Source organism: Dermacentor variabilis, chromosome 4 (assembly GCF_050947875.1).
Source record: "Dermacentor variabilis isolate Ectoservices chromosome 4, ASM5094787v1, whole genome shotgun sequence".
Lineage (NCBI taxonomy): Eukaryota > Metazoa > Arthropoda > Arachnida > Ixodida > Ixodidae > Dermacentor > Dermacentor variabilis.
The window spans coordinates 161,746,105-161,764,858 of NC_134571.1; the positions used below are offsets into that span (position 1 = coordinate 161,746,105).

Here is an 18,754-nt window from a genome sequence, read left to right on the forward strand (position 1 = left end):
CCTTAATACAGAACATGATGCTGCTCCACTTCGGTGGATGCTCTCAGGATTTGAGAGATGCGTTCGCAAGCAGCCGCATGTAATTCAACCATTTCGCTATCTGCATCTGCAAAAGTTTCCATTTACTGTCTGGGTGTTCTTCCGTAGCGGCAGTGAAGTTTCGTTATATTGAAATTGTGTACAAACACACTTCGTTACATTGAGGTTAAATATACATGGTGTTCTATGAACAAAAAACAAGAAGCTTTAAAATGGTAAATACTTTGTTATATCGAATTTCATTATAATGAACTTCATTATATCGAGGCTTAACTGTGTACTGACACATCTTAAGATTCCCTTCGCGTGTGATATATCCGGAATCGATTGTACTTAGGAAATTACTCTGCCAGTTTAAACATGTACAATGTCTTTTTTAACGTGCCCTTCAGTTGAAAACAGTGCGTTGATTACTCATGGTGGATAAGGTCGGGTGCATGCCCTCACCAGCAGGGTGGCGCTGAGGCTGTGCACCAGGAGGCGCACCGGTATCGCCCGTTGTGGGGGAGGCTCCACTTGCGCCAACAGGGTGAGGCCCGCCAGTGCCTCAGCACTCAGGCGCAGGCACAGGCCTCGCACGAGGGCACGAAGCCCACAGCCAGCTCCAGTTTCACCAACGCAGCCGCCGGGAGCAAGGCTCTCCCAACGCACGCTGAACACGCAGCGCTCCTCTTCTATATCGCCACATGATCTCCCTAAAGGAAGCAAGAACAAAAGGCAAGACGGTTTTGGCCAAAAGTCCCAATCAATCACACCTTTATTTGTTTCCTAAGACTAATGTGCTGAGTTCCGTGGTGTTAGGATAAATGTTCCCAGTCTCGGGTGTCCTGAGTGTCTTGACCAGTCCCAACACCCAGGACAAATCAATAGTACATAGCAGGCTATGTATGCAGTGAACACTTGTTACAACGGGCCACAAATAGCAAGTAAGGCCTATAATATGTGAAGTTCATTCTATTCAAAATTAGGGCGGTGGTACGTTGTGAAAAACTGACCCGAAGGTAATCGGAAAAAGCGACAAAACTATTTAAATTAAATGGGTCTACACAGTAATCATACTACCACTCAGCATGGTGCCTTGCTATCCGCTGTTTTCCCGGTGTTGTTGCCACACGAATGGCAATAACGGCTGGCACAACGGCAGGGAGCCGGTCGACCCGTTCAGCGCATCTCTGCCGCCAGCAACAAAAGCAGTGGCCAGAGCTTTTCACACAAAACAGTGCTTGGTAGAATAAACTGATGTCTTAATATAATGTTTTAAGACAAGTGGCGACCACTGTCGAACCTGTAGTACGAACGCGAGCTGCGCTGTGAGGCAAGCTCGACTAGGAACCTGCACATGGATGCCGCTGTACTGCACGCAGGATGGCTCAACTGCTTCATGTGCTTCTGTATGCCATACATAGTATCCTGTCTTACTTTTTCTGCGTGAATCGATGCGTTGATGAATAAATCGCTATCAAAACAATGTATTTTTCAATCATCAGCGGTTGTATTTGAAGCACCATATGCTACAGCTTCAAAATTTAGGTTAGTTCTAGGTTGGGCCTAAGCAAATCAAGGTTGGGCCTGGCGACAATCACAGAACTTTCCCAGCACTGAGCTGGCAGCAGCGGGCAGTGGCGAACCATGTACGTTGTTCATCCGAAAATTCTCAACTGGGTGTTGCATGTTATGCCACACTGGAACCTTGCCGCTAGTACGTCTATTCTTAAAGAAAACTATGTTTTCAGACATTCTGCAAGCGGCTGGAAATAGTTGTATGCAGTACATTGCTGCATGCACGTATCAGCGCAGCAAAGTACATTACATTTACACCATCTAGACAAAATTTGCACATAGCTTTGTCTATTGTAACCGATTGTTCTTCAGATTTGGGTCTGTTAAAAGCAAAATTTATTGCATCGATAACATTTGTGCAGACTAAGTGAGAAGAATGATCTCTTATATCCGAAAGTACGCTATGGAGGTCTGTTGTAATGGCCGTGGACTGTATTAATGAAAACAGGCTTATAAAGGATCTCCTGTGCTAGGTTATAGAAATTCTGTCACGTCAGCTAGATTGATTGCTTGAAGAGGTGGAGACTACTTGCTATACAGATTGCACAGTGGTGTTAACTAATCAACAAACATTAACTAATTACATTAGCAATCATTCACCTTAGAACACATGTCCAAACTGCAGAACTGAAGCCAAGCAGTGATGAAGTATACTATCCATTCAGCAGAAATCCCATGCTTAGCACCAATTTCGAGAAATGCACCTTTAGAATCTGTGGCAAAAAGTGTTGACGTTCCAATTATCAGTACTGCGGAAAGTGCTGCTTAGTAAATTGTTTGCTGTTAATGTATTAACACAGAATTTTTGTTAAATACCAATGTACAAGCCAAAAGCCATTCCTTTGTCGCGATTTTTTAAAATTGTTTATTGTAACTTTACTTATAGCCTCAGTGACACTGCTACAGGCTGAAGAAACAAACTGCAAGGGAGACACCTCGTCACAAAACTCATACCTCCTGTGTGTCCAGGAGCCGGCATACAAAACGCTTTTTGAAGCCCCAAACATTTGGGTCCTCTAATTTCTCTAAAGGCTGACTTACCCGTGGACGCAGCAGCTGCTGCCGTGTGCCTCTCTTCCAAAGCAAGGTGCTGACTCTGGAGCAGTAGCGTGGTGCCGTCGGAGCCTGCCCAACCTACCAGCTGCAGGTCCTGCAGGCGCACGGCAACGCAGGGACGCCCCGAGCTGCCCCCGGCACGACCGCTGTGCCACTCTGCGCTTTCCATCATGGCTGCTGCCTGTGCGCTGCCACCATGGTGGTCCAGGGCAAGAAGCTCAGCAGCGTCCTGTGCAACTTCGGCGGTACCGCTGCGACCTAGCACCTCATCCAGTGCCCCGGTGGCAAGGAGCAGCTGGTCAGAGTCCGAAGAAAGGTCGCTCCGCAGAGAGACAGTGTCGTCATCTGCCACAGACTCCAATTCACCATCTGCAGCCCCTGCACGTGAAATGTGAGAGCATTTGTGTCTCAGCTTTTGGTTTCAGAGTTAATAATATAATACATCTGGTCACTGTACATCATCACCAGTGTTACGCCATTGTGTGTATGAAACCTAACGAACACCAAGCGAAGTCGAACAAAAGACGTCCCTCTGGAGCCAACCTTTCAACAAGGGGACTTGTCTTTGTCATAGAAACAATGGGGAGAGACAGCTGTTGCCCTGAAGAATACGTCTCTTTGTCAAAACAGTGGCTCCAGAGCCACCCCTTGTTTGGCCACTATTTATCACTTGAAGCCTCTGTCTTTCTACGAGCCTCTGTTCTGTTGCACAAGAGTAACTTTCGTTACAGCCCCATTACCCAACTGTCCCTTCATTCTGTCTCCTATCTACTTTTTCCTTGGCCTTTTTCTTCCGGACGTTCATGCACACCTGATAATACGTATTGGAAACGAACATGATTGTTTTCTTTCCCCCACTTTCCCTCTGGCAAGAAAAAACAGGGTTGCAAATGTTACACACCTGCACTATCACAACTCTTCCAGACTACAACCAAATACCAGCACTTACAGTTATCTTCACTGTTTGTTATCATGCTAGATTAACTGGATATTCATCATACTTGGGCCTGCTTCCATGAATTCCCCATGTTTTTACAGCATGCTAGGTTAATGTCTTAATCTCCTGGGTCTAATACCTTCACCTGTGCAATGCACACAATGTGGGCTGTGCCAGTGTTTACCTGGATGACAGCCCACTACTTGTTCTTGTATGCACCCAGCCTGAGAAGACAGTCCCATGGTATGAAGCAGATTCTCATACGAGGTGCAAATCGTCCAAACGTTGGCACCTTTCATTACCCGCATACGACAGTTAAGGACACATGGTAGAGCAGGCAGCCTGTGATCTATGCAGCTGGCACTCCCAGTTTTGGTATGTTTGTGTACAGGCCTTGTCGCTATGTCGCAACATCTCAACTTCTCATCACAGCAGCATTTCAGCTTCTCAGCACAAGTTAACTTTGCATCCTTGCTCTATGTGACAAAACATATTTGCTCATGCTTGCTCTTTACACACATGCCATCTATAAGGGCACACTGATGCGAGTGGCAGATTCTGCAGTGGTTCATCATCGGTATAACCGTGCCAAGTGCTGTTAATTAATTCTAGGCTAAGCTAGTCCTAGTTCCTGAGCCATATTGAGATGCGGATGATGTGCTTTCAATCTGGTTGGCACTCATCATCAAATGGCAATTACTGTTTCACCTTGACACTTATACTATTAATGATAAATGAAATATCAGTCGTACCTCGAGGCATCACTACTAAGCTTCACCCACTGGACATTTCAGTAAACCGATCTTTTAAATGCGGATTTTGCCACGCATACACTGAGTCGATCGCAACTGCCGTTCACCAGAGAACACCGACTCGTCAGCAAAACTTCACATCCCTCGTGGACGTATGCTGCTGAATCCTTGACGCGTGGGGCACAGTTTCTGTCAAGAGCATGGAGAAAAGCTTCAAAGAGATGGGAATCTCTAACAAGCTCGATGGGGCGGAGAGTGACCTCATTTGGGACAGGGAGCAACATGTGTAAGTACTTTAGTGCAATAAAGGCAAGTACTATCGCAAATGTTTCTGAGAAAAAACACTGTGTTATTTCCTCCGTGTAACAGCCACACCATAGATTTTCTCCCCAAATCTGGAAACAATACCTGCAACCATTACACACGCATATATATGGTAAACCGCTTACTAATATGTTCATATACCGCATTACTGGTTATAAGAATTGCATATGGCTGCTGGGTATCTGCACCAAAAGAAAAAGGAAAAACAAATCCAGTAACAGAAAAACAAAATGTCGCCGTTTCACCCAAAAGACATAGCAGTCAAGCAATAGCAAAGTATTAGTCTACACAAATCAGGTTCGTAGTTTTATCACTTGTATAAATTGCAGTAAATAGTTGCTTATTAATTCTATTAATTCAATTATTTCAATTATTAATTCAATTAATTCAATATGGTGTCCCACACACAAGCAAACACAAACCAATTCGCTCGATGACCGCAAACACTTGCTGTCAGTGCAGGCTTGATCAAGAGTGCCTACCTAGGGGAGTGAACGCTTTGGGCTACCCCTCTCGCTTCAATGCACGTCCGACAAGATTACACGACCTCCAACACTAGATGTGCCGGAAGACAGCACACGTGAAGTGACCAACCATTTCGGCTTGATCAGACTTTGCACCAGCCACAGATACGGATGCTTGAGTTGTGTTTGTACCGCCACTACCGTCATGCTGTCCTGATATCAACAGTACATGTGTGGACTGTGTTTGGAGGCTGAAAGGTCGCCAAAGATGCACAGTTAGTCTGGCTGCAAAAGTTATGAAGCAAATAGACCACAGCATCACACTCTTCCCAATCACCTCTGCCCAAGCAAGCCAGGGCAGCATTCTCCTTTCGATGCTGGCATGAGCATCGGTGCACACACAAATGTACTCTCCCTATGTCTGGAAATAAAGGTGAACAAGTCGTCATAACTTTTCTTGTTGTGGAATGGCTCTTTAGCACTGAGGGGGGAGGGGGGGGGTTAGAAAAGTGCTATGTTCATGTCAACGTGTTAATTTCTTCATTGATTATTTGTCAGCAACACTGAATTTTCAACATGAGTTCAGACAAGGATTCCAATAGCATTACAGCATCCTCACTCACACTGACAAATTGTAGTGGAGAAAAACAGACAGAGAGAAGAAGCGAGACAATAGACAAGCGTTAGTCTCTTTGGCATTGCGTCTTGCTTCTTCTGTCTCTTCCTATGCACCACATTTTGTCAATATTGCTATGGAACAGTATTTCCAATGACGAAGAGGCGAGCAGTGAGAAGACGACAACAACGATTGGAGGCTAGCATGGGCGGTTGCCTCTTGGCCAAGTGCGGCATATTTCCCTGTAAATATATTTGTATATAGCTTTTTGTCTGCGTCTTCGTACGTAACATGTCTGGTGGAGGTGCTTGAGCGATGCTCAACAGACGAGCCGCCGCAAGAACGACGACGAAGTTGGTCGGTGTCCTTGGTGTGAGCGAATGTCGGCCTGGCTGCCTGGCTCCAGTGTAAATAGCCTGTAAATAGCCTCTTTTGTCTGTGTCTTTCCACACGTAACATTCTGGTGGAGGTTAGCGATCCCTGACCTCACCATGGAACTTCGAAGAGCTCGGCACATCGAGCTTGCCACCATGCCTCCTGGTGACGAGCCCGCCTCTGCAACAGCATCAGCTTGTCCGACTGCTCCAATCATCACAGTTGCCCCACATCGCGACCCAGGTGTGTTCCATGGCCTGGAGGAATAGGATGTTGACGACTGGATCAAGCCCTATGAACACGCCAGTGCTAATAACAGGTGGGACCGAACGATTATGATCGCCAATGTCATCTTTTACCTCGGTGGCAGCCCACGGGTGTGGCACCAAATGCATGAAGACGAGATAACCAGTTGGGACAGTTTCAAAGAAAAGCTACGGGAATTGTTCGGTGACCCCTTTGGATGCAAGATTGCCCCGAGAAAGGCTCTTGCGTCTCGTGTTCAGTCATCTACAGAGCCGTACGTTTCCTATATCCTCGACGTCTTGGCTCTATGCCACAAAGCTGACGATGCTATGTCCGAAACAGATAAAGTGGCACATGTGCTAAAAGGCATCGCCGACGACGCTTTCAATTTGCTTGTTTTCAGCAGCGTCTCAACTATCGGCGCCACCATAAAAAAAATGCCATCGCCTTGAACAAGCTAAGAGCCGCCGTATCTCACAACACATTACGCGGCTACTCAACACTGCTGCTACGTCGACATGTGAGGGTCGACAGCGTCAGACCACCACTTGTGACAACGTCACCCGTATTGTTCGCCACGAATTCGAGGCCACCTGTTCACCAGCTTTCTCCACGACGCCTCCCGATCCACCAGCAACCACCGTTGCGATGATTCAGGCCGTCGTCAGACAGGAATTTGAGACTATAGGTCTGAACTCCGTGTCTTCAATGTCTCAACCCAGCATTCCCCAGTTCTCTACCGGCTCTCCTCGTCCCCAGCAGTCCTTTTCTGACACATATCGCCGCAACCCGTCCGAATGGCGTACCCCTGATGACAGGCCGATCTGCTTCCACTGCTGTCGCATCGGCCACGTCGCTCGTCACTGCCGCAACCGATGGCCACCACCTCCTCGGACATACACCACCTCTTATTCCGGCACCTTTGGACTTTCCGTTCTCTATACCACCCGCCATGAATCCACTACCGCTGATGCTCCTGCTCCGAACCTTCGCTACAGCTGCTTGCCCTCACCTCAACGTCATCAGTCTCATTTGCCCCAACCTCATCGCAACACTTCCTGCCTCGAAACTGCTGGCCTTTCTCCGTTTTACCTCTTGTAAGGCCGCGATCCGACGCTACCGCTGGACACTGTGCTTCCGTCTGCCACAACTTCAACTAGCGATTATACTCGTGATGCAATCGCCCATGCTTACCATGCTCGCCAACTTGCACGCGCTCGTCTACAAGTGTCTCAAGACAAACAGAAGCGATGCTACGACCTCTGTCACTGTGACGTCCATTTTGTGCCCGGCACCCTCGTGTTGCTTTGTTCACTATCGCACAAAGTTGGCCTTTGTGAAAAACTGCTGTCCTGATACGCAGGCCCATATAGCATGCTCTGTAAAGTGACCGATGTCACCTATGAAATCGTTCTAGCCACACCCACTACGTTCTCCGCTGTGACAACCAGTGACATTGTCCACGTCGCCAGACTCAAGCCCTACAACTCTCCATGTGCCCTGGATATTGAACAGCACTGTGACGGCACTTCTGCCGCCAGGGGGGGGGGGCGGGAGTAGTATTACGATATCATTGAGCGATGCTCAAGAGACGAGAGCCGCTGCGAGAACGACGAAGTTGGTCGGTGCCCTTGGTGCGAGCGAATGTCGGCCTGGCTGCCTGACTCCAGTGTTTGTAAATAGCCTCTTTCATCTGTCTTTCTACACGTAACAATATGTTGAACCAACAAGCCCAAATAGCTAAATCCTAACTCACCTTTGGCAAGAACAGCGTCTATTCCAGACACTACGGTAGCAAGTCCTTTGCGGAAGGTCCATGGGGGAGCCTTGGTTGCCTCCCCAGAGCCTGGTGGAACTGGTAGAGGCACGCTGATAGAAGCCGGAAGTGAATGTTGCAGCAAAGAGTCTGGCGAGTCATCCGTGCCGTGTGGCGGCACATCGTCAGCTTCACTTGTGGTGGTCGAAGACGCTGGCCGTTCTGAGCCGTCGCTAGCCGAGCCCATGGCTGCACTTGCCGATGGTGATGGCGGCAGAAGCAGTGTCACTTCTACCCCGGGCCACAATGCCGTCACGCTGACAGATGGAGGAGCCCGGCCACTGGGACCAAGGATGGCCTGCGAGAAACAACACTTCTCAATGCTGCTGCAAGCTCTAAGCTGATGCCCAGTTGTAGACACAAAAAAAGGGCATTCTGTATGCAGATTTACGACATTTAAGTAGCACCACTCACAGGCTTGAGAAGAGGCCAGATTACAAGGGTGTGGATTGTCATGTAAGAAAGCAACAACTGCTTTTGTGTGATACCGCAATCATTTGTACATTTACAATGCTTGCTTGGCTGCTTTAGAACGTGTGGGGAGCCAACGGGAACCCCAAGAGCACACTTCTTCAATAATGCCAAGGGATGCAGATAATGCACAGCCCACTTTTATTGGTGGAACCTGCCCTGTATTGTCAACTTTTCTTCACTGAACTAGAATTAACCATTAGCTATGTAAACTGCCCTCAAGGCACGCATACACACCAATCTGTCGAGAGCTGCTTGCTCATGTAGCACGGCGGCCGAACGTGCCAAGCGCAGCAGGAAGGCACACTCTCGTCGCCCTAGCTGCAGCCGCAGCGGCGCCGGCACGTGCAGCAGCAGCGGCACGTGTGATGCTAGTGTGAATGGCGCAGCTATCCAAAGCGTAAGTGGCAGTGGCTCCACAAAGGCCCGTGGTCTTGACCCGGGGCGTTCAACAAACTCTGCCCAGCAGGGATCCAGCTGCACCGACCACAGAGACGCCTCAGCTTCGGGGTCTCCTGGAACAAAGAGGCATGGCGGTTGCATGACAGTGCAAAAGTGCTGCAGTAAAACAGGCCGCAGCTAAGTTCATAGCTCACAGCACAGCAAGGAAAGACAAGCTCTCCTGCTCGAATTGCATGCCAATTTGTCAAAGACAGAATGCCAATTTGCCTGTGTGTCCATGTCATAGAGCTAGGCAGGAAAGGAAACCAGCGGATCAATCAAGTGGGTTTCGCATTCCACAGCAATACACGGGTATTGAGAGATGTAATGCGGAGTCATTGATTAATTTGAGTTCCAAGTTCTCGAAAGTGCACCCAAAGCATGAGAGACAAATGTTCCTTCTATTCCAGTTTATCACCTTTCGGTTTCATGTTTTTCCTACTCTTTTGACATCGTACTGGTATTGTTCGAAATGTACCCCCGCAACAATTATGCCCTTGGGTACCATGTAGTTTTCTCAATAAATAAATATATGAAAATTCATTCCACCTCAATTTCGTTGTGGCCACCGTAGCCAGGAATTAAAGCTGTGGCCTTGTGCCCAGTGGCAGGAAAGCATAGCAACCATGGCGGGTGGAAATGCTTGAACAGCCACAGAACAGCTCAGAAAACCAATGCCAAAGTTGCTTCTCGTGTAACCTTGCAAAGCCAGTTTGCTATCCAGAAAATTATCACCTGTGGTGAGATGAACACTGGTCCACCAGTGGCATTTTTCAGGACACAGGTAGCAACATGGTGGGTGTGCAAAGGCTTGTGCCCAACACAGGCAAACTTCAATATAACAAACTTGAGCTCACAGCGAAAAACTCCTTTAAATCGCAAGTTTCATTAAGTGAAGGTTTTAAAGTTTCAACAGCACAAATAACTTTACGGGTTCCCAAAGCTTGTCAGTAAACACTTATAAACAAAGTATCACAAGAACATCGGGCCATAATTGTGCGATTACGAGCGCTGGTGCATGTAGTGCAGTGCCGTAAATCTTAAGACACCATGGCTGATTGCGCTTAATGCCTGCAGCCCGTCGCGAGATAGCACCCACAAATTAAAACAGAAGTGTGAAAAGTTAAAGATTCATCCTCGCTAAGAAAAAAGAAAGCCCCACTTTCGGCCAAAAGGCGGAGCATTGACAGCAATAGCAACAACTAAAGGAAGTAAGCTTCATATTTGATCGGCCATACAAATTGCAGTAAACATTCGCTTACAAATTACCCCTTTACCTCCCGTTGACAAGTATAGTCGTCATGAAATTTTGTACCAGTGTAACCAATGACTATAGCCAACATAAACAAAAATCATGAGCCATTCCACTCTGTGAAGGTGGTGTACCAGAAAAGCTGTTTAGCACATGACACAAAGGTGACACATAATTTTGAACAAAAGTAACGAACTCGTTTATCATCTTGATGGGTGGTCATCATGACTAAAGGCACGCACACTCATTTATTGTCTTGATTGGTGGTCATTATTTCACTTGCAACTACAATCACATTCTTTGCTAATGTAAAATCGATGCACGTATGGCCCTCGGTGGTCGGTTGGGCCGGATCGGTGTAGCATTGCAAGGAATATGCCCGCAACATGGAACGTGTAAACCGCTCCATTTTCGGCACCTACACATGCACATTGAAATCACTGACAACGACAACAGGGTTAGTGTCATCACAGCTAATTCATGCAAAGTGAGTAGCCATGTACACAACGGGACAATGAGTCATTGCATTTTTTGCATGCTTACTGAGGTATGAGCCATTGATAACAGCTTTCGATATGCTGTTTTGTATGTTGTATGCGAGATTAGAAAGAATTTAAGCACTGTTCGCTTCACTTTGCTGAGTGCTTGTAGCCTCTGCCTTATGGGCTATGAGCCATTGCATTTTTTGCTTGCTTGCGAGAGCATAAATGCTTACGGGGGTATGAGCCATTGATCATGATAGTTTTTGTTCACTGAGAACAAAAATGCACAGAACCCTAGCCATATACAGCTTCACTGTAAAATTTGAACGACAGTAAACATATGACAAGTATACTCATTCTATTGCACCTAGTTGTGATTCCTGACACTATATAGTAACACTTGTCCATGTTGTGCCATTTGTGTCTCGCCTTTCATTAAATTGCCGCCTCTGACACCCCTGCATAAAGCATTGCTGCCTCCTCGAAATGAGAGAATCAAAGCACCCCTAAAAGAAAGTATTTTGACAACACCTCCTTAAGCGACAACTCTGTAGTGTTGCACAGGAACGGACAGTCATGTGTTCTCATCTGAGGAGCCTTCTGACGACGATTCTGTGGATGGACTGGAGGACGTTGTGGCTGCCTCCCGAGTTTACCACATGAAGATGGCCTACTAACTGCATTAGGAGGTGCGGTAAGTAGCCACAGTTTATGTGCATGTTTTTGCACTGCTTAGGTTATTTTTATTCGTATTCTCTTTTCTCATAGTGTATCGAGCCCTGCAAAACGCTTTCTTTGCACGACACTAAGGCCATGCACTGAAGCCTTCTTTAAGCTATCTCTTGACGCAATCTGTGAAATAAAAAAACCCAACTGAATAAAAATAATGGCGCTATTTTGTTCAGAAAAACAAGCTCAACAAAGCAGGTGCAGAAAAATTTCCAGTAAATTTGATAAGATTTTCTTCTGTTTTCACAGTAGGTAAGGGTCAACAAGCATGACGCTATGTGCACACAGGCAAACATGAAAAGGGGCAAGATTGTATAGGCATCTCCCTTTCCAGATGCTCACTTATGCTCTCATTGCTCACCAGTGCCAAACTTTCGTGGTCGTGGTCAAAGGTGGTCAGCATGGTGAGGCAGAAGTGCCAATTGAACACCGCCTACTCAGTGATGTAGAAGGCAAACGGAACATTCAGAAAGCGTGATGCTTGCACTATGTTGCCCCAGATTTCACTCGATGACTGCGGACATTCGAGGTCACAATGCTGGTGTGATGAAGAGCGCAGGTAGAAGGAAGCGAATGCTTCGGGCTGCGTCACACTTCACTATGTTTCGGAAATTCGAGATTACGCATAATCTTCCCTTAGGCATGCGGGAACACGGTGTGCATCGAGGCACCAGCCATTCCGGTGTTATTTACCCACTGCACCTGCCGATGATGATTACACACAACATATGGCAGGCATGTGGCCCGTGTATGCCGCTTAGCGGTGCATATACCCGTGAGCAGCCACGGCTGAGATGGAGAAGAGGTGCACTCACCAACCCTCCCCCCCCCCCTGCCTTACTGTGCTAAAGGAACTGTCAATGGGGTGAGACATGTCCCACGATACATGTTTCCAACTCTAAATAACCCTTTCGGTGCCTTTAACATATAAAGGCGCCAAGATCAGCTACGGTTACTTCGAGATGCCATGCACCCCGTGACTTTCGAAAGTTTTGGTTACCAACATGACAGATGGCGCAGCAATTTTCGTGATCAGGTCTGTGCAAAACATACGCAAGCTCTGATGGGCCAGCCAAGTGTTTCATGTGGATTTCGATTCCCCTTTGACATCTTGCCATGTTGATACATGGCACAGGAACAACAACAAATTACTTACATATGCTCTACATCACCGTGAATGCACAAACGTCCAACCAAGCCAGGCCACTGGCAAAAATGTGCACGTCGTTGACAGACTTTTTCGGACACGGAGGGGACCGCATGTGTATGTGTATTCCAATACTACGGCCGTCAGCCTGGCCTGTGCATCTCATGTGATGCTTGATTGCTGATAATGTCTATGAGTGTGAAAATACTGGCATTGAGCTTCCCACACTGGCTTGCCACCAGCCCCTCTACCAGTCACAGTGCTTAGGCCACTAGATCTAATCAGCACCACTTCGTCTGGAGCCAGCAACTAAACATGCAGTTTTGTGCCTGTCGACATGGCGGCAACTTTGTTCATGGCTACCAGGTTTGCAGTATGGTATACGTGGTTCATGCTCGAAACACTGTACAGCGTCAAAGTGTTTACAGTGAAGCTGTATGCCTCTACCCTCCAAGGAAATTTTCGTGTCGGCATGGTAAGCAAAAAACTCCCCATATATGAGCCAATCCCGGAGATAGTGCAATTCCGGGCTGACCTGTGGCGGAGGTGAAGCAGGCATTAAGCATTCCCCATATGTGGGCCAATCCTGAAGATAGTGAAAAACTGGCCCGACCCGTGGTGGAGGTAAAGCAGGCGTTAACAGTGTGTCTACCAAGTTGCTGTTTCCAAATTCCTCGAGTTTTCCAGGTTTTCCCTGAGTGCCTTTACAAAATTCCCTGAGTAACCCAGAACTTTGTTTTATGTCAAGATGGTCTGACACCATGTCGCCCGATGCTGTCACAATCTAGCAATCATGTTACGACTTAATCCAGTTTGAATAGTAAGGAGTAGCATTTATCTTATTCCAAAAGAAAACAGAAGGGAGGGGCTAGTAAAATGCACAGCGAATAAAATATGTTAAAAAAAAGTCCTCAAACCCATTGCAAATCGAGTCGAACATTCTCAAATATGAATAAAAAGGAGATGCATACAGAAGGAAATATTTTCGAATATGAGCTATTTCTATCAACTGATGGCAAGCTCATTGGTATGAGACCCGAACTTTGTCACAAGTGAGATTCTCTCTCAACAGCTCGTAAGTCAACCTCAACTGTCCTGACATACTCTCAGCCCGCGCACAACACCTCAGTGTTGTGTTTCACTGCTTTAGAGTTTGTTTTGGTCCAGATGAGGGACACCTGCATCTTGGCGTCAGCCAACACTTTGTTTTTTGAGCTCAAGCTCCTTCAAAGAAGCGGTGGCACACTTCCTTTCCCGATCATCCTGCAATGCATAGGTCCTTTGCGCTCTCGTCCTCCTTCCGCCACGCGTTTGCCCCACAGACTACTTGAAGTATCCTCTTGATCAGTTGTACAGTTAATATCGAATTTTTCAGACTCTTTAGGGGCCGTGAAAACAGGCAGTTCGAAAAAATTATGCATATTGCTTACTGCCCTTAAGAGCTCAAGTTGCCACAGGCACATTCGAAACAACTCTGAAGGCCTGCCAGTACTTATTAGGCATAATGGTGCTTGTACTGTGACAGGACATGGCGGGTGCACGCGTGTATAATTAAGAAATATATGCTGTGTCCTGTGACAATTGCCGCTTCCCATGCTTATGCTTCACCGCATAACACTTTTGTATTGAGGCGAAGTGGACTTTCGGGAATGTGCCATGCTTTCCAAGCTTTGAAGCCAATCGTGAGGACCACAAAGGCGGAGTCGATACTATCGCTGACAGCGGCGAATTCTTTTAATGAAAAACATGGCACCCAATAATAACAAGCTTAATAGCGAACGTCAAAGCAGCTAGGCCTAGTGTTGCCGCAGTGCGTGCGAGAGCGCTGGTTCTGGGGGCGAGGTAATCAAAACGGCAGCGGTGGTGGCTTTGTTTAATGCCATTTCGGACCTGCTGTCCCGGCAGGTGTCACAGCACATATTTCAGATACGTTTTCAGAGATGTTCTTACACATTGACTCTATGGGTATGTGGTGGTGCCGCGAAGCCGTCCGAATTATTGGGCATCCGGAAAGTTGGTCCTTGACTGTACACTGGCAACTCCTCCAGCCGACGACACGGCGTCAAAGACAACTCGTTGCGATTCCTCTCTGTTACTCGTGCCAGCATTACCGCGACTTTCGTTCCCTTTCAATAAAATTACAGCTGATTTTCCCTGATAGAAGCACGAATTCCCTGAGTTTTCCCTGAGTATTTACACACTTCTCAATATCCCCGAGAATTCCCGCTTTTCCCAGTTAGTAGACACCCTGGTTAAGCACTCCCTATATGTGGGCTGATCCCGAAGATTCTTCAATGCCGGGCCGACCAGTGGCGGAGGTGAAGCAGGCATTAAGCATTCCCCACACATGGGCCAATCCTGAAGATAGTGCAATGCTGGGCCGACCTGCGGCGGAAGTGCAATTCACCATTAAGGGGCCCACATGCATAGCTTCGCTGGTCATCCTTCACAAAGTGGAAGGGCACTGAGTTTTTTTTTTTTTTTATTCCTGTTATACATTGGTGCTAGGTGAAGGTGGCAGTGCCGCATATAAGCGAAAATAATCGCACAGGTCTGGAAGATCAGTAACCTTAAATGCTGGTCGGTGACTGTACTAGACATTTTTGCTAATAGAATGCATATTTTGAGACAAGTGCAAACAAAATTTGCTTCGCTGTAATTGATATCGCGCCCAATCGAGCACTTCTGATTTCGTTGTAGCAGGAGAATGCTGCAATGAAATAAAGCATGACCAAGCAAACTTTATATTTACTTTGTTATATTCAGGGTGTCTACCAAGTTGACATTTCCAAATTCCCTGAGTTTTCCAGGTTTTCCCTAAGTGCCTTTGCGAAATTCCCCGAGTGATGCAGAACTATGTTTTATGTCAAGACGGGCTGCAACCCTATCGCCCGATGCTGTCACTCTTTAGTAAGCATATGAAAATTTTTTTTAAAAGAGCCGACTTAATCCAATTTGAATACTATGTAGTGTTTATGTTATTCAAAAAAAGAATTGAAGGGAGAGGTTAGTAAAATGCACAGCAAATAAGATGTCTTCGAAAGAAATTGCAAATCGAGTCAGACATTCTCAAATACAAATAAAAAATAGATGCATAGAGAAGCAAATATTTTCGAGTCTGAGCTATTTATACTAATTGATTGCAAGCTCAGTGGTATGAGGCCCTAATTTTGTCACAATTAAGAGTTTCTCTCAACAGCTCATAAGTCAACCTTAACTGTCCTGACATATACTCTCAGCCAGCGCACGACGCCTCAGTGTTGTGTTTCACTGCTTTAAAGAGTTTATTTTGTTCTGTATGAGGCGCACCTGCATCTCGGCGTCAGCCAAGTGTTTTTTGAGCTCAGGCTCCTTCAAAGAAGCGCCCGCATACTTCATTCCTCAATGCGTTGGTCCTTCCTGTTCTCGTTGCGCGCTCCATTTGTCGCGCGCTCGCACTACAGACCATTTGAAGCATACTCGTGGTCAGTTTACAGTAAAACGTCCGATTTTTCGGACCCCCTAGGGGCCGCGATAACTTCCGAAAAATCAGGCAGTCCGAAAAATATGCATGTCTTTTACTGCTCTTAAGGGCTCAAATCGACGCAGGCACGTCTGGAAAAGCTCTGAATGCTTGTCAGTACACTTATTAGGCATACCGGTGCTCCTACTGCGACAGTAGAGCGCGGGTGCACGCGTGTAAAATTAAGGAATACATACTGTGTCCCGTGACAATTGCCCCTTCCTACGCTTGTTAAGCTTCACTGCAATACTTTTGCTAATGCTTCACCGCGTTACACGACTGTACTGAGGCGAAACTAACTTTCAGGAACCAGCATTATGGAATGCGTCGTGCTTTCTGAGCTTCGAAGCCAAAATTATTGCCGACAGCGGAGAAATGAACAAACACGGCACCGAACGGAATGATGCTTAATGGCGAACGTCGAAGCAGCTAGGCGTAGCGTTGCCGCAGTGGTGGCTACGGCTGCTAGCGGATCTGCGTGCGATAGCGCCGGTTCGAGGCGGCGAGGTAATCAAAATGGCAGCGGTCGTGGCTTCGATTAATGCCGTTTCGGACCTGCGGTTATCGGACGGCAAAGAGTTCTTGCGTCCGAAATTTCAGACGTTCTGATACATTGACTCTATGGGGTATGTGGTGGTGCCGCGAAGCCACCCAAATGATCGAGAATCCGGAAAGTCGGTCGTTGACTCTACACTGGCAACTCCTCCAGCCGACGACAGGGCGTCAAAGACGATTCGTTACGATTCCGCTCTGTTACTCGAGCCAGCATTACCGCGACTTTCGACCTTTTCAATAAAATTACAGCTAATTTTCCATGATAGAGGCACAAATTCCCTGAGTTTTCCCTGAGTTTTTCCAGACTACTAAAAATCCCTGAGAATTCCCGGTTTTCCCGGTTGGTAGACACCCTGTATATTCGGTAAACTGTTATATCCATGTTTGTTATATCGAGGTTTGACTGTATCATAGTTATATCTGATATTAATTATAAGCGTACACAGTCAATTAAATAATTTTTGGGACATGCCCGATAATTTGGCCACCTTCACGACACCCCATTTACTCGCATAATGATTGCACTTTATTTGCAGAGAAATTTGCGCAAAGTTGTGGTTGTGTTCTTTATGTGGGGTAAAATTTTGAGCGAATAATTTTCTGTGGTAACCTCCAAAAAATATAAGACACACAGTACAATTCGGTGTTTGATACGGCTTCCAACGCTCTGGAACAGCAGCCAAATCCCATGAGTTTCGAGTGCCGAAGCGCTGGAACAGACACCTGTGTACGTCAGGTGTATAATCCAGCGCTACGACCTGGCACAGTGCCTCGGTTCCTACGCGCCACACCCCGTATTGTACACCGAGTCAAACAACATGTCACCAGGCATCCAATTCGGCGGTAGGGCACAGCAAAAAACTTTGGATTCGGCTGCCGTTCTGGCGCGTCAAATGCCGTATTGGGCTCCAAGGCATATCATGTGTCACCTACTTTTGTAGCATACCGGGCATCCAACCGGCAGTACAGCACGGCAAAACTCCTCAGATCCAGCTGCCATTTCAGCGTGTCAAACGCCGTATCAGACACTGAGGCGTACCACATGTCACCTGCTTTTGTCGCACACCGGGCATCCAATCCGGCTGTACGGCACAGCAAAATACCTTGGATCCGGCTGCCATTTCGGCATTTTGAACACTGTATCGAACGCCAAGGCATACCGTGGGTCACCTACTTTTATTGCACACCGGGCATCCAATCTCGCAGCATGGCACAGCAAAATGCCTTGTATCCAGCTGCCATTTTGGCGCATCGAGCGCCATATCGGACGCTGAGGCACACCAAGTGTCACCTACTTTTGTGGCACACCGGGCATCCCATCTGGCAGTATGGCACGGCAAAATTACTAGGATCCAGCTGCCATTTTGGTGCGCCGAACGCCTTATTGGACGCCAAGGCATACCATGTGCCACCTACTCGTCACACAACGGGCAACCAGTCCGGCAGTATAGCACGGCAAAAAGCCTCAGATCCGGCTGCCATTTCGGTGCATCGAACGCTGTATTGGACGCTGGGGCTCACTATGTGCCACCTACTCTTGTCACACACTGGGCATCCAATCTGGCAAAATGGCATGGCAAAATGCCTCAGATCCAGCTGCCATTTAGGTGCGTCTAGCACCGTACTGGACTCCGAGGTATACCACGTGCCACCTACTCTTGTCGCATACTGGGCACCCAATCCAGCTGTATGGCACGGCAAAACTCCTAGGATCCAGCTGCCATTTTGTCACGTTGAACGTGGTATCGGACGCCGAGGTGTACCACGTGTCACCTATTTTTGTCACACATTGGGCATCCAAACTGGCAGTACAGCAAGGCAACAGTCCTCGGATCCGGCTGCCATTTCGGCTCATTCAATGCTGTATCGGACGCCGATGTGTACCACGCGTCACCTACTTTTGTCACACACTGGGCATCCAACACGGCAGTACAGCACGGCAAAATGCCTTGGATCCGGCTGCCATTTTGGCATGTCAGACATTGCATCC

At 47.3% G+C, this 18,754-nt stretch overlaps 1 protein-coding gene across 3 annotated transcripts in view; it reads right to left on the reverse strand.

Annotated features, from left to right (window-relative positions):
• Positions 1-18,754, reverse strand: part of LOC142579910 (bridge-like lipid transfer protein family member 3A) — a 103,758-nt gene that overhangs the window by 25,342 nt on the left and 59,662 nt on the right. For all 3 annotated transcript variants that reach the window (XM_075690582.1, XM_075690583.1, XM_075690584.1), the window contains exons 13-16: positions 8,894-9,171; positions 8,126-8,483; positions 2,641-3,033; positions 487-734 (exon numbers count right to left, since the gene is read on the reverse strand). In XM_075690582.1, the coding sequence (XP_075546697.1) occupies positions 487-734; positions 2,641-3,033; positions 8,126-8,483; positions 8,894-9,171 (1,277 nt within the window). The remainder of the gene's footprint in view (positions 1-486; positions 735-2,640; positions 3,034-8,125; positions 8,484-8,893; positions 9,172-18,754) is intronic.